This window comes from Drosophila virilis, chromosome 4, assembly GCF_030788295.1.
Source record: "Drosophila virilis strain 15010-1051.87 chromosome 4, Dvir_AGI_RSII-ME, whole genome shotgun sequence".
NCBI lineage: Eukaryota > Metazoa > Arthropoda > Insecta > Diptera > Drosophilidae > Drosophila > Drosophila virilis.
In genome coordinates this window covers 2,520,594-2,537,907 of record NC_091546.1, presented here as the reverse complement: position 1 = coordinate 2,537,907, position 17,314 = coordinate 2,520,594, and the positions used below count along the sequence as shown (strand labels likewise).

Sequence of the window (17,314 nt, the reverse complement as noted above, 5' to 3'; positions counted from 1 at the left end):
ACTTGTAGGTAGATGTATATAATTGAGTAAAAAAATTGTACACAAAGAGTTTGACTTCCGTTGATGCCTGTCACAACGCGCAACTCATCCTGTTGCTATCGAGTTGCAGGCCATGTTGCCGCCAGCAACAGCAACAGCAGCAGCAGCAGCAACAACATTTTGACCAGATCTTTAGGGCTGTTACCGCAAAGTGGAAACGGAAGTGTCGCCGTGTCCAGACATAATGCTGCAGACGGGCAGACGGACGGACGGAGAGACAGCCTCTCAGCTATTAGCAATGACCTTTAGGATCTGTTGGCACAGAAACCAAAGCAATGCACCGAGGCAAAAGCCAGCAGCAATCTGCAACCAGCAACCAGCAACCTGCAACAAGCAGCGCCAGTTTTTTATCCCCCAGTTGCTGCTGCTGCTGTTTAGCTGCAAAAAGTCAGCTTTGAGTGGTAAATGACAGTGTGAGCAACTGCAATTACATGCCTCAAGCAGTTGCCAGTTGCAAGTTGCAAGTTGCTAGTTGCTGGCAGCAATAGTTGCCGCATCTGGCAGCCGTAGAGTCCCTTGTCACGTATTGCGCTGCCAGCATACATGGTCATACTTAAGGGGCATTAATGTAGTTTATCATCAGAGAGCATGATAGATACGCGTACTCCATACGTAGCAATATTATGACAAGGACAACCAATTGACAGTGGGCATTGAACACTGAATTCCAGATTAGTTACAGCAACAGTGATGACCATTTTAAAATCAAAAGTAAGAGATTTATGTAACTTAACATTACTTCAGCATAGTGTATTATTATAAAAAAGTTGCAGCTATCAAAACTGAAAGATTTATGTAAGTTAACATCCGTCATATTTTCTTTAGGTATATACAACATTTATCAAATATTTATTATCGGCAGTTATATCAAGCATTGTCTCAGTCCTGTCCGACTTTTCTTGAACACCATCTTCATTAACTAATTTAATATTGACCTATTATCAAATTTCATCAATTAAAAAATATAAGCAAAAATATCCTAAAAAAAAAAACGAGTATGAAAAAATGCTTTCCTGCTCGCTTTTGATATATAGAAATTTGAGAATATTTCTGACAGCTTCTGGAGATATCGCAACGCACCAACTTTTCACTCTCGCTGCCAGCTCTGATAGCCCCAACATGGAGCAGTTGTTGTTGTTGTTGTTCCAGTTGTTGTTGTTGCTGTTGTTGGTGTTGTTCGCAGTCGAAGTGAAGATCATTAAGAAAGAGCAAAGCGCACATCCGTAGAAGGACATCTGATCGCTTTTTGTTGTCGCATTACACAACCGCAACAGCAGAAAACGGGTAAAGGGGGATGTGGCGCACGGTAATGGGGGGTATATGAATATAAGTATGAATAGCAGAAAGGCGAGAGCAAAGCAAAATGCGCAAGTAAGTAGTGAGATGAAAGTGCAGGCAGAGCTCCCTTGTTGTTGCTTCTCTTGTGGCTTCCTGTGGCTTACGACGTGTGACGACATGTAGAACTAATTGTCGTCCACTGGCAGCGGGATTGGCAGCAGCAGCAACAGCAGCAACATCAGCAGCAGCAGCAACAGTTGGCGCTGTGACAGACATAAATCAGTTTTGTTTTAGTTATCGGCGCAGCAAGAAGTCGTACTTGTTGTCAAACTTGCCACATGCTGTCTGCCACACAGAGCACCTGTATCAAGTGTCCGTTAAAGTTGCGTCATAATTGTTAACATATCTGTGTGTGAGTGTGTGTGTGTCGTTGGCAGGCGCCCGCCTTAAAAGGCCAAAATAAACTACGTCCCGTCGCGTAGTCATTTCTGATTTTTGGCAACGAGTTAATTAAACGACGTGTGCTTTGTGCTTGAAAGTTGATTTGCTCAGCTGATTTATCAGGCTCATTTTTACGTCCGAAAATGGCGCTAAACAAACGAAAAAATTAGCAACATTTTAGCTAATGCACATAAATTAAAAATCCGGCGATACAAAGAAAAAATAAAAAACTTGCAATCAGACGCCGCTGCTAAACACTCCAAATTGGGCAACGCGTTCGTGTGCCGTCGTCGTGTGGGCCGCAACACAACAACAACAACAACAACAACAACAACAACAACAACAGCAACAGCAACAGCAACTACAACAACAACAGTTTGGAGGTGGCCAACCCCAAAAGACTGTTTAATGAGAGGCGCCATATTTGGGCAGCTTGAAGCTAGCAAGATGCCCGCCACGGTGCTGGCTGCTGCCTCCGGTCACACGACCAAGCTAAGCAACAACAACAACAACAACAATAGCAGCAACAATAGCAACAACAAACACAACAATATAATGCTTAACAACAACATGAACAATAGCTTATGCAACTCGATCGCCCATCTAAGCGATTCAAGGACCAATCTCACTGTCAACACGCCCACTGCCTGCCAGCGATTAAGGTAAACAATTTAACAGCTAAGATCTGGCTTTTTTTTTATATAATTTAGTTGCTTAAAACAAGTTTATTCGGTATTAATAAATTATGCTAATTGTTAGCGTGTGGGTCGCGTTTGGCATTACATTGGACACGGCACTCGATTTGCATACACCCAACGACTAATTGGTATTTAATGGGTATTCAAACGTGTCGCATTCGAATTCGAATCAGTTGAAAAGGATTTAAGGAAACGCGGGCAGACAGGCAGAATAGGTGTAGATTGTGCCATCGAATTATTATTATAAATGATAAGAGAAAATGATAAAAGAAAAACGAGAAATATAAATCGATTGGTTAACATATTGTTGTGGACTTAAGAGAAGTCTCCAAAAACAATAATGATTAAAAAAATTTTTTTTTTCAAATTAAAATGTATATTTTTGTCAAAAAATTCTTCCTTCTACTCAAACGATAACATATAACGAAAATTGTGAAAGTACAATAAAACCATTGTTAAATAGCTAGATTAAATTTTAGATTGAGAGTTAAACCTTGATAGTTTATGTGATATATCGTATATACTATCAATATATTTGTCTATTGAATAAAGCCTTCGATTAAACACGCCCTGGACACTTTTGATGATCTGTGGTAAATACCTTCAATATTATAATTAGCTACAAAAATATATTTTACGGTTTTCCAGCTATTTTCAAAACGAAAGATCATCAGAAATCAGGGTTTATGGAAAACCAAATGCGTAAAGCGTGATTCGAGATACAGAGAATAATTTAACGCATTGCAGCCGTATATGCGATTATAGATACGATTATAATTCATTATATTAATTTCAATTGTATTTTTCTCTCAGCTTAAAATATTATTCAATTCAATTTACTTGAATCTAACATACTAAAGAGTACGATATTATTATGTTATATTATCAATTCAAATTTTTCTAAGTATGATATTTTCACTTTTATTTATATTTGTATTTATATTTAATTTTGATATATTTACAAACAGTGAAATGTTTCGACGCTCAATTGCCAGCAGCACACAGTCGAGTTCCAGGGAGAATACGTACGAGGAGGTGAGTTCGAAATGCCTATTAAATAAGCGTAACCGTATCAAGTAATTGTGCCGATATTTAAATTATAAATGAAGCGTTCCCAGAATCGATCAACAGATATATGAGAAACCCGCAAGCCGTCCCGCTGTTAGAAATATGCATGTAGATCAAAGCTACCTGCCTTTGAACAAATCATTTCTTCTTCCATCAAAGTTCAACTAATTAATCAAATCGAATGGCATTTGGGAAATTATTTCGAAGCCCTGTATAAAAAGAGAACTCCTCTGTCTTAAAGGGGCAAAAAGAAACCGCTCCGAATTTCAACAGGGGAGAAACTACTCAAATTACGCGTCGATCGGTTTTCTTGATTTGCTTTTCATAAATGAAAATTATTTTGTTCAAGTTGTGCGACGATCATAAAAATCTTTTAGCAAGCCCAACGCACAACACAAAGAAAATTCATGGCCAACTATTTATAAACAAAACATCAGCATATTGGGGTGCCTACTGTGTGTATCTATGCATATATATCTGTATCTGTAGCTGTGCCTGTATCTGTATCTGCAGCTCGAAGTGCGCGGCATGTAATCGGAGCCAGTGGCAACCACTTTTAGCGAGACAAAAGAGCAAAAGACGCAACCGACGAAGTTCGATTTGTAAACAGCCCGATCTTCAAGTGTGGCAGCTGCCTCGTCTGTATCTTTAAGATACATTTCTATACATATGGCTGGCAGGACCAATGCAGCGCAGCGCATCCTCAGGCAATGACCTGCTTTGGTATGTCTATGAAAACATCTGTCGTCGCGGCCTGTACCTAAAGCAGGCTAAGGATATTGGCGCGTCTGTCTTGAGGTCCTTGTGCCTTGTGTTATTACAGGCTACAGGCCTTGTCCTGCGTTTGGCGCGCTCGTCTCACAGTTCGACAGGCTGCCTGTCCTTTTGTTGGAGCCGGCACAGGTTTGTCTGCATCTCCCTTTCCCTCTCTCTCTCTCTCTTTCTCTCTCTCTCAATATCCCTCTCCTTTTTCCCTATAGCTAGCCAAACATCTGCCTCTGTGCGTCCTTAATGGGCGCGTCCTCTTCGTTAGCTCTGCATTAATTGAATGTAATTTTCATCAGTGCCAGGCTTTGATGGCGGCAAGGTGATAACCGAGTAAATGTCATTGCTCGTTGCCTCGTTGTAAGGTTTATTGCGACGCAGTTTCCGGCTCGAAAGTCGATGCCATGGTCCTAAGCATTGCAAGTACAGTCAATAACGGGACAGATTACAAAAATTCCATTGCAATTCCTTTCTAAGCGTTTTAATGCGAGCTATTCACAGCGAGTACAAAGAGAGTACTTGCGTTCTAACGCGTACTTTTGAGTATACTGCCAGAATGAACATGATTAGTGCTTCAACTCAAAACTGTGAGGATGCACAAATGCAATCAAAAGTCTTTTTATTTGCTTTCGATATCTTTTTTACAACTGCGTACAATACGCATGCCAACGCGTACTTTTGAGTAGTATAATCGAATAGTTATGAGTATTTGTTATACGTGAAACTGGGATAAATAATTTAAATCGAATTCCCTTTAATATTCTTGTTATCAGCGGAAATATTACAAAATATCTTGAAGATGAATCGTTGTTGAAATATTTTAATCTGTGATTCAGGTAAGTGCATTAGCTTAGGAAAATACTTTGAAGCATTCTTGTGGAATGAAACGAAGTAATACGAAATAACAATAAGCTAAGACTAGTTGTATTATTTATTTACACTAAGTTTAAGCCTGGAAAATTTCATTACTTCTCTGCCTGCTTTCCAAACTTATAATAATAGCGATATTATATATGCGGATACATGTATCTTTCTATTTATTCTCTTCAAAACTGTTTTAACTTATTTCATTTGAAAAAGTAATCAAGAGGAGGTGATTCTTTTTCTTATATTTGGGAATATATCAAAGACTTTAGACAGTACCCCTTTAAAGACATAACTCTTTTGCTCGCCAACTTATCTAATCTCTTATGCAATTTTCAGAAATTATGTGCACTTATAAACATTAGAGCCGTTTCCAGCTACTATGTGATCATTAGTCAGGCAGCTGAGCTCCGCTAGATCTCCCCAAAGGGAGGATTCATTTGAGACCGGACAACCGCAAAGGCAGCAAATATGCCGTCTTGCCATGTGGCAAGATGTTGCTGCTGCTGCCGCTGCGTGCATTGGCCGCACTCACAGATGCGCTTGTCATAGATACAGATACATAGATACTACGCAGCGAGCACGAGTGTAAAACGCATAAAATTGCAAATTACAACGCTTGAATGCGTTGCACATGCATGCGAGGTGGCATTCAGCATTGATTCGATTTCATTTTTGTGGCAACCGCAACGATCGAAGCTGAGCTGAGCTGGGCTGAGCGTGTGGCAAGCAGACGACGCATCTCTAATGGGCAACAGCATTGACAGCCCGTCTCGTGTTGCAATTAGCTAAGCGAGAAGTTAGTGAACCCTAATCTGAGCCCCTACCAAGCCACCCAACGATCCTCTAACATGATCGCTAATCTAATGTGGAAAGTGCAAGTGAGTGCACGCAAGTCAAACACTCTTCTGTCTGTCTGTCTGCCTGTCTGTCCGTCTCGCTGTTCGCCTAATCAGTAATCAAATATTTTTGTACGCCTCTTGGGTTTTATGGCCTGTGTATGGGCTGCCGGTTGTGGTTCATTCGCCCGGGGCTTCAAAACTGGGTGCACGGATTCGAATACGGATTCGGATTCGGGATTGATGGCTCTGGAGTCAAATATTTGACAACCAGCTGACTTGGTCAGGCGCAAACAGTGGCCAATGATAAGGCCACTAATCAGCGCACTTGTTTGTTTCATTGCCAGCACGGGGGGAGGGGGGACGGTATTTTCGGGTTCCATAAATTAGAATTGCTTGACATTTCGGGAGTCTCGAGGTCTTGAGTTGATCGTTAGCAAACGATCGCATAATTTGAATTTTTATATTTTATTATTTGATTTACGCCTGGGAAAGATAGTGCCAAATGGGATTCGAGTTGGTGAAAGACAGAGAACCAAAGAATGCGACTACCAAATACCCTGTAGACATTTGAAAACGATTTTGAATACGAACTCTTTACTGGCATTCTATGTTAAACAACGGGAAAAGCTTGTTTTAGACGGAAATTTAGGTATTGCAAGCTCATAAAATAATAAACGTTTTGACTTTGAGATCCCTGTAGCGTTTCTTTTTAAATAGTATTGGACTAAATGTTGTTGTGCCTTAAAAAGATAGTTCTGAATAGAATTTGATGTGCGAAAAACTAAAGGAGTAAACGTAATGACTATAAGATACCCTACATTTAGTTTAGTATTCTAGGGTAAAGGAAGAACAAATAATAGAGGGGTTGACATTAGTGCAATATACCCTATATGTGGACCTAAAATTAAAATGAAGAGCAAGAGGACTAAGAATCCTTTGAAAGAAAACAGCTCAATATAGATACCCTGTAAAAGATGCTAGAATTATTTAATGTACTACAGTGCACGGAATTTCTGCAAATATGCAAATTAAAGGAACAAAGAGCATAAAGCTAAGAAATCATTTTTGATAGGGTTTTTTTCCAATAAAAAATTGTTTTTGTTATTTTAAATATTCATGTTTTTCTCAAGCATAAGGTATATTAACAACTCTTTGTGGCTTGTTAATCACAATCGCAAGTTATCAATTCCAAATATAATTCACACATCAACCAAATGTAAACTTACTTGTGAGAGAACTTGGAACAACCGAAAATACTTTTGAATACCGTGTGAAAATAAGCTGCATATTTAGGTAACATTATTATTTTTACCAGTTGTTTGCCCATAAAACTCTCTCAATTCAATAGACCAAATAAATGCCAGCTTCGCGTCAGCAACTGTCTAATTTTCCAATTGACAAAGTGCCTGACAATATGTCAACATGCGACTGCCATGTGAGAGCTGCCGCCCTAACACCCAACCCCAGCCGCGGCCCCGGCCCCTCAAGTGCCTTGAACTTTGGAGGTAGAGAGCGCCCTCTCATTGAAATGCAAACAGTTGCGATACGCCCCAAGCCCCAAGCCCTGCCCAACGCCGACTCGAATTCATGTTATTATTAAAAACACCTAAATGGGTCGCAGCCAAAAGTCGGGCCAACGGTGCGAGCTGTGTGTGCTTTGTAGTGCAGCACGTACAATAAATTAGTGACATTATAAAAAAATTAAAACGTGAGCTCCAATAGCTGAGCATATTTTGACAATAATAAATGTTGTTTGCTTCTTTATGTTATAGGGTAGCGGGCATTATAATTTTGTCATGGCTTGTGCAACGCATGGAAATGTGAATGTATACGAAAGACGAGTCCATAAGGTCACGATCTTCCAGGTGTATCTATGTAAACTCAGAAACCAGCAGATACAAATTGCTACAGAGCCTTATCTGTAATCAGAAACGCTACGACATCGGACAACTATATCTTATAGAAGGTCCCAACAAACAAACCTGACAACTGCTTTATATATATATATATCTATAAGAGTATCCAAGCTTTATCAGACCCAAAAAAATAACTCCTCATAATTATCTAGATAGTTCGACGGAACGCAAATTCACAACACAAACAACGTGACAGAAAAAAACTCAAGCTGGGATCAGTTGACGCGGGGGGAGGCGGCGGGAATGGTTATAGCAGCTGGGCTCTGTGAATTGTTTTTGTTGTTGCTTTCATGTTTTATAGGCCTCTCCTGAAGCCCGATCCGCGCGCGCTCCCTCATTAGCATGCGGGGCACGAGAAACTGATAATATTCCAAGTTTTCGTCGAGAGAACGGACAATTGTCAATAAAATTGCTGCCGACTAGCAGCACGCACAGCACACAAGCACACACACTCTCCAGACTTCACAGACTGGTTTCGAAACAATTAAAAGAGGCCGTTCATACTCTAAACTGGCTAAAGATCCCACGCTTCGGTGTCCACAAGCTCCCCGCACTTCCATCTGCGCTCAAAAAACGAAAAGGAAATGTGCGGCATTTAAATAATTTTTCGATGCCAGCCCACACAAAAGTGGACGCAGGTTGATTATTTGTACAAAAATGTTATTGTCAAAATTAATATGCGAAAATTGCATTTTAAATGAGTTACTCTAACACACACACACACACGCACACAGCTTCATTCGACAACAAAAAACAAAAGTTAAACATCATTTATTTGCGTGAACTTTTGCGCATTTCTCTGGGCCGCGTTCGGTTGGCTGTGTTTTTTAGCTGCGCTGTTTATCATAATCAGCGGAAATCATTCACAAAAAAAGAGAACTACAAAAAAAAAAAGAGATACGAAATAAAAATACACACCAAAATATTTGAGATACAAAGACACAACCGAATGGGTTTTACCTGCCTTCGACCGAAGCTGGTGAATGAACCGCGCACATGAACCCAATCTGAAATAGGTTATCTCCGGGTTTTTCTCAGTTCTTCTCTTTATCTATCTCGCTCTTGCTCTCAATCTATCTCATTCTCTTCCTCTCTAAGCCTATCTCTCTGTATCTGTCTCTATGTGGAATTTTCATTCTCTTTCTCTCTCTCTTTCTCTCTCTCTCTCTCTCTGTGTTGTTATCGTTCTGTATCTCTGTAACTCTCGCTGTAGATTTCTCTGCCTCTGTATCTTTCTCTATTTTTCTCTCTCTCCCTCCCTCTATATTCCTCTCTCTCTCTCTGCATTTCACTCTGCCAAATTTCTCTGGGCCATTAGTCGCTTTTTAGCCAGAATTAGCTGTGGGCCGCACTTGACTTTATCGCCGCACAGCGTGTGTTTTTTGGGAAAGTCCTGTCAAAGGACTTGTCAGCAGTCACATGTTTTACACACTTCCCGGTTTAGTCCTGTGGCTAGCGGCATGTGCTGGGCATGGCATGGGGTCCTCTAGGAACACACAAATGTTTATGTGAAAAACTGTGACATGTTTATTAAACCGCTTTAAGCGAATGGAATTGTATTGAGCTATGGTTGAGATATACAAATTCCAAAAATCATAATCTTTAATTCTTTTTCTGGGTTATCATATTTTACGGAGCTAAGGAAATTCTTTTATCCAAAAGGAAAGCTGTTTTGTAAATTGTTTCTTATTATAGTAAAAAGCTGTGGCACTTAACGAAAATCACTAAGAATATCCTGAAGGGCCACCTTATATGAAGAAGAAAATTGCAAATAATTTGAAATATGGTTGCAAAATGCAAATAATGGAAATATTAACTGACCGTAAGACTGTTTTTTTTCTTTTATTTACTTCAATTGCTAGCTATTGTATTTGTCACTGCCGTCAATTGCATATTATGAAAAAACATCTATCGATAGCATTTTAATTTTCTGGTTAAGCCCAGTCACAACCTACTCACCCAATTGACGGTGCCTGGTTACAAGCTCATCTCATATAGTATGATATGTTCAGCTTTCTATTGTTGTCATATATTACATGGTTACTTTTGGCTTTTCACTCGAAAATTCACAGCACTTCCTCATTAGTTAGTTAGTATTTTTTTTTTTTCGGGGCTGCTTACAATGGAAATAAGCCTGATGATAATTAAATCAGCGTTGCATGACACAACTTAATCAAAACTGAGCCGTGCCCATCTAAAAAGCATAAGACAGCCCGCAATGAAAGTGAATTAACTGCCAACCGAAAAGCCCAACAAAAACAAATTAAAATACACACACTCACACAGAAATCTCAAATGAGGTCAACGAACATTGCCCAAACGAGCTGCCAGCAAAAGTTGACAAAAGCTGTCAGTGGGCAGAACCTCAACAAAAGACTTCAGACTAGGCAAAAAATAAGTCTTGAATGATTTCCCAATCTCAATGAGCAAAAACAAATCTTAAATGCTAAAAAAAGGCTCACTAAAAATACTTTAGTCGGTTGTGCTCGACTTGCAAATATGCTGTTATATGCAAAAAATATCTGCATAAGTTTTTAATTGCCAGTGTTGCAAAATATCGAACATTGTGCATTATCGATCGATCGTTTTAATCGATTAATAATTTAAAAAGCTTTAAAGTAACTTTCTTATTTAATAATTAAGTCTGAGACTAAAGTCTGGATATACCCTTATGTTCGGAATATATCTGTAGACTTCATTTAATTATTAGTTTTGCAAAATATCGAACACATTCAAATATCGATAGTCAACGGTTTTTCTATGAACTTTTGAACCTTTTTAACATTCCTTAAGTCAGCCCATCTTTTGTGGTCTTCGAGTGCATGTGGTCAGATATAAATCAAGTTTAGAAAATGTATGAAGCTAAAATATATGTATATTTAACCACACTGTCAAGCACTTACACACAACTGCTGTCTAACTTTTCAGCTCATTTACCATTTACAGGGTATACAAATCTATTAGATACTTAGCTTGCCGCTAGCTAATGTTGTTTTAGCTCCGCTTTGCTTTGGCTTATCTGCTCATTTACGTGCCAAATCTGCAGGTGAAAGTGTTGCAAAAGCAAAAGCAGAAGGTGCAAAAAATAAGAAGAAAATAGCAAGACATAAGAAGAAAACAACAACAGCAGCAAAGTCGGCAACTGTGATTTGTGGAGAAAATTGTTTTTCAGCGCACAACGCGCTACAAATGTTAAATTTGGAGTGCAACCCACTGCGCCTGAGAGGGGGGCGTGGTCGGGGGCTGGCTTGTATCATTTTCCCACACTGCAGCGAGTGGACCAAGTGCCGCGGCATGCATATGATATCCACTCGACTGGTTGCACACAAACCGCCGCCTGCTCCAGTTTGTTATAGTTGCCCCCGAACACCTGTAATTAATGTGCAACATTCTCTAATTGCCACACTCATACACACACGCTCTGAGTCATGCGCGATTAGTCAGCTGTGTGTTGCCAAAGAATTTCGGTTTTACTTATACACTGTTTACAAGGCCAAAACGGGCATATGGGTCTTGTGCACTGTTTGTCTATTTGTGTTCGGGGAAAGGGAATTGAACCTTGGAATATGTAAGCCTGCAAATCCACTCTTAACGAATTGCCACGCCCACTAAGAGGCAATATCTATGCTTTTCACTGTTTCACAGCCAAATTTGACAGCTAGAGCAGTCTTCAGCTTTAAGATTCAAGCGAAAATGTAAGCTACAAATAAATCAAATAATAAAAATATATTGCCCAGTCACAGTTTGACTATCACTTCTAAGGTATAACAGTTTTAGAGCCATCAGGCCTAAGCACTCGATGGATCTGTAAACAGAGTATGGCGCAGTCGTTTTCAACTACTTGTTCCAATTGTTTTCTCGCCTTGAGTCACCTTTGCTTCAGTTTTTTTTTTATATAATTTTCCCGCGCTGCGCTGGAAAATTAACGCGTGTTTCGTTTTTCATTTGTGTCACTTAAATCGATGGCTTTGAGTTTCCTCGAGAGTTACCTAATATGCTTGAAGGCCTGTGCAACAGTGCACCTGTTTCCGGGTGCACCCAATTTCAAAGCGGCGCTTGACTAGCTACAGCCAAAAGACCAGACCAGACCAGACCAGACCAGACACCTATTTAGTTTCTTCTTCTTAAATACCAAAATATTTACTTGTCGCTCTGTGTAAACTATGCAACACATTCGGGGGTGCTAATTCTAATGAAGTTGCAAGGTCTGAGAGAACGTGGCAGGTGCATGTCAGCTGCGGCTCATAGACAAAAACAACCAAATAGATAGATGCCACACATGAACCCAGACGCATTCCAATTATTAAGGCACATGAAACATAACTTTACAGCTAATGAGATCGTCGGGCTTCGGTAACGAGACAAAGACAAAGTCTAGGGGAAGTTTTACAGACCTAAGATAGATTAAAGATTAGGAAAAGACTTTGAGTAAAAGGCAAAATGAAAAAAATTGTTGCTCAAAATAAATAAAAGGCTGGCAAATATCGGAGCTATATTTAAACCTTTTTAAAATGACTTACTCAACATTTTATACAAATATCAACCAAGAGTTTTTAATGAATGATCAACATTTTGTCATGTAATCAATTTTTAAATCAACTTTGCATCTAATCCTTCACGAAAATATTATATACTTCCCCTTTTTTTATTTGACTCTTAGCTTAAAAGTAATTTCCGAAAGGTAATTAATTGTTGTATAGTTCTTTAAAAATTTTCCTAAAATATAATTTACCTAAAAGTCCTTAGATCTAATTCCACTTATAATATTAAGTAAACTGGTTTTTGCTAATCTATCTCAGCTCAGCCTGTGATCATTTTCATTCCCAGAAACCAAATACTTCTGGCGCATCTAATGCCAGACAAGACCTTTCAGAGCCAAGGGCTTGGAATCGGGTTTGGGCTAGGGATTGGGCTAGGGATAGCGATCGGCGTGTGCGGTTGCCCAGGCTCGCTTTTTGCCATTTCGCTCAGTTTGTCATCAGTGGAATAATAAAAGATCATAAATAAATAGCATTGAGGATTTACATGGCTGCCGGAACGGTCCGTCGGTCCGTCGCCCGGTCGGTCGGTCGGTCACACTTTAATTAGTGTAGATAAAGCGAGTCTGAGCGGATCTGAGAAATGCACACAGTGCAGAGTTGAGCATGATTCATGCAGCGCTGCCTCCGCAGATTCTTCGCAGCTGCCTTCTCTTTCTCGCTTACACGCGCCGAGCTGTTAGGCATCTCGCTCTGGGTAATTGATGCCCGAGGTGTTGATTTGTAAAATAAAATAAAAAACAACAACAACAAACTGTTTGCTTGTAAACAAAAGCGCTTGTTATGCCGCGCACACAAAAACAACAATAACAATAAACAACTGAGTTTTCGGGAATTTAGATAAGCCGCAGAAAATATTTTCATCTGAAGAGCCCACAAAAATAAGTACAATAAAAACAGAAGAAGCAAAAAGTAGCCAAAGATAATGAGAATGAAAGGAAAATATGCCACAGAGCAAACATCTTGGACACGCCCAGAAAAACCCATGCAAATCAACATATCGAGCCCCAAACTGATGTGGGTCCATTTGACGGACTGACAAACTGAATGATTGCGGGTTGCGACTTCTCCAACTGGAGAACTGGCAGCCTGTGATTTGTGATAAGCCAGCCAACTATTATCAGCTCTGGCCACAAATATTTGATCGCTTCTTTCATGTTTATATGTTAAATGTTTGAGCAAGAGATTAATGGTTAGGCGCATGCCTGCCGCTCTTTTCTCATGAGGGTTTCCTCATGTCAAAAAATGCCCACGATACGAACATTTTATTTTTACTTTTTTTTTTCTTTTTAAAAATTAATTCAACTGTGTTTTTTTTCGTTCTCAAACTCTTAATTAAGCAAATCAGTTTTTGATTGGCAGTGGGAGAGGAAATATTTGATTGTAAACGGATGTACTTAACATCTCCAAAAATATCAAAATAGACCAGGTTTTTTTAGCTGGAATTTGTTGAAATAAAACTGAAATGTTAATGGACATTCAGTTTTCGGCTTTCGGTGAAAAAAAATATCGCAACTATTGGTTTTTTTGTACATTTCATAAGCACTAAAACCAATTTACATTCCCTTTTGTTTCTTGTAATTAATGATTTAACGCATAGAAAATTAATTATTACGAAATTCTTAAATGCCAATCAAAATAGTTTCTGCAAAGATATTGAAAAAATACCACACAACAGAAGATTGATATTGTTACAAAACATTACAGAAGTAAATAATATAATAACTATGGGATGGTATATAAAAAATAGTATAGTATAGCAAATATTATGATAAAGTATAATAAGTCTAGTATAGTATTGTATAGTAAGTATATAGAATAGTACAGTAATCTCTGACTCCATAACTCAGTCAAATCTCATCCGAATTTCATAAGGTTTGGCTTTTTGTTCATGGTTTTTCCTCTAAATCAACTTGGCATCAAAATCTGGCAGCAGCATTTTTGGTCGAAATTCATGTGTTAATGGTACCCCCAAATATCCTATATAGACATGGGTCGAAATTTCCCGATCCCGTAACTCAGTCTAATCTTATCCGATTTTCATAAGGTTTGGCTTTTTGTTCATGGTTTTTCCTCTAAATCAAATTGGCATCAAAATCTGGCAACAGCATTTTTGGTCGAAATTCATGTGTTAATGGTACCCACAAATATCCTATATAGACATGGCTCAAAATTTCCCGACCCCATAACTCAGTCAAATCTCATCCGATTTTCAAAAGGTTTGGCTTTTTGTACATGGTTTGGCCTCCTTATCAACTTGGCATCAAAATCTGGCAACATCATTTTTGGTCGAAATTCATGTCAAAATTGTGCCCTCAAATATCCTATATAGACATAGGTCCAAAGTTCCCACCCCCATAACTCGGTCAAATCTCATCCGATTTTCAAAAGGTTTGGCTTTTTGTACATGGTTTGGCCTCCTAATCAACTTGGCATCAAAATCTGGCAAAATCATTTTTGGTCGAAATTCATGTGAAAATCATACCCCAAAATATTCTATATAGACTTGGTCAAAATTTCCCGACCCCATATCTCAGTCAAATCTCATCCGATTTTCATAAGGTTTGGCTTTTTGTTCATGGTTTTGCCTCTAAATCAATTTGGCATCAAAATCTGGCAACATAATTTTTGGTCGAAATTCATGTGTTAATGGTACCCCAAAATATTCTATATAGACTTGTTCAAAATTTCCCGACCCCATATCTCAGCAAAATCTCATCCGATTTTCATGGTTTTGCCTCTAAATCAACTTGGCATCAAAATCTGGCAACATCATTTTTGGTCGAAATTCATGTGAAAATCATACCCCAAAATATTCTATATAGACTTGGTCAAAATTTCCCGACCCCATATCTCAGTCAAATCTCATCCGATTTTCATAAGGTTTGGCTTTTTGTTCATGGTTTTGCCTCTAAATCAATTTGGCATAAAAATCTGGCAACATAATTTTTGGTCGAAATTCATGTGTTAATGGTACCCCAAAATATTCTATATAGACTTGGTCAAAATTTCCCGACCCCATATCTCAGTCAAATCTCATCCGATTTTCATAAGGTTTGGCTTTTTGTTCATGGTTTTGCCTCTAAATCAATTTGGCATCAAAATCTGGCAACATCATTTTTGGTCGAAATTCATGTGTTAATGGTACCCCAAAATATTCTATATAGACTTGGTCAAAATTTCCCGACCCCATATCTCAGTCAAATCTCATCCGATTTTCATAAGGTTTGGCTTTTTGTTCATGGTTTAACCTCTAAATCAATTTGGCATCAAAATCTGGCAACATCATTTTAGGTCGAAATTCATGTGAAAATCATACCCCAAAATATTCTATATAGACTTGGTCAAAATTTCCCGACCCCATATCTCAGTCAAATCTCATCCGATTTTCATAAGGTTTGGCTTTTTGCTTATGGTTTTGCCTCTTAATCAACTTGGCATCAAAATCTGGCAACATCATTTTTGGTCGAAATTCATGTGAAAATCATACCCCAAAATATTCTATATAGACTTGGTCAAAATTTCCCAACCCCATATCTCAGTCAAATCTCATCCGATTTTCATAAGGTTTGGCTTTTTGTTCATGGTTTTGCCTCTAAATCAATTTGGCATCAAAATCTGGCAACATCATTTTTGGTCGAAATTCATGTGTTAATGGTACCCCAAAATATTCTATATAGACTTGGTCAAAATTTCCCGACCCCATATCTCAGTCAAATCTCATCCGATTTTCATAAGGTTTGGCTTTTTGTTCATGGTTTAACCTCTAAATCAATTTGGCATCAAAATCTGGCAACATCATTTTAGGTCGAAATTCATGTGAAAATCATACCCCAAAATATTCTATATAGACTTGGTCAAAATTTCCCGACCCCATATCTCAGTCAAATCTCATCCGATTTTCATAAGGTTTGGCTTTTTGCTTATGGTTTTGCCTCTTAATCAACTTGGCATCAAAATCTGGCAACATCATTTTTGGTCGAAATTCATGTGAAAATCATACCCCAAAATATTCTATATAGACTTGGTCAAAATTTCCCAACCCCATATCTCAGTCAAATCTCATCCGATTTTCATAAGGTTTGGCTTTTTGTTCATGGTTTTGCCTCTAAATCAATTTGGCATAAAAATCTGGCAACATAATTTTTGGTCGAAATTCATGTGTTAATGGTACCCCAAAATATTCTATATAGACTTGGTCAAAATTTCCCGACCCCATATCTCAGTCAAATCTCATCCGATTTTCATAAGGTTTGGCTTTTTGTTCATGGTTTTGCCTCTTAATCAATTTGGCATCAAAATCTGGCAACATCATTTTTGGTCGAAATTCATGTGTTAATGGTACCCCAAAATATTCTATATAGACTTGGTCAAAATTTCCCGACCCCGTAACTCAGTCAAATCTTATCCGATTTTCATAAGGTTTGGCTCTTTGTTCATGGTTTTGCCTCTAAATCAACTTGGCATCAAAATCTGACAACAGCATTTTTGGTCGAAATTCATGTGTTAATGGTCCCCCAAATATCCTACATAGACATGGGTCAAAATTTCCCGACCCCATATCTCAGCCAAATCTCATCCGATTTTTACGAGGTTTCCCTTTTTTTTCATGGTTTTGCCTCTAAATCAACTTGGCATCAAAATCTGGCAACATCATTTTTGGTCGAAATTCATGTGTTAATGGTACCCCCAAATATCCTACATAGACATGGGTCAAAATTTCCCGACCCCGTAACTCAGTCAAATCTTATCCGACTTTCATAAGGTTTGGCTTTTTGTTCATGGTTTTTCCTCTAAATCAACTTGGCATCAAAATCTGACAACAGCATTTTTGGTCGAAAATTCATGTGTTAATGGTCCCCCAA

General features: G+C 38.6%; 1 protein-coding gene across 1 annotated transcript in view; it reads left to right on the top strand.

Moving 5' to 3' along the window:
- The first annotated feature begins 2,134 nt into the window (after window positions 1-2,134).
- Traf4 (TNF receptor associated factor 4) overlaps window positions 2,135-17,314 on the top strand; it is a 31,836-nt gene continuing 16,656 nt past the window's right edge. Inside the window, exons 1-2 of the mRNA XM_070209507.1 lie at window positions 2,135-2,420; window positions 3,425-3,491. Coding sequence (XP_070065608.1) covers window positions 2,167-2,420; window positions 3,425-3,491 — 321 coding nt within the window. The 5' untranslated portion in view covers window positions 2,135-2,166. The remainder of the gene's footprint in view (window positions 2,421-3,424; window positions 3,492-17,314) is intronic.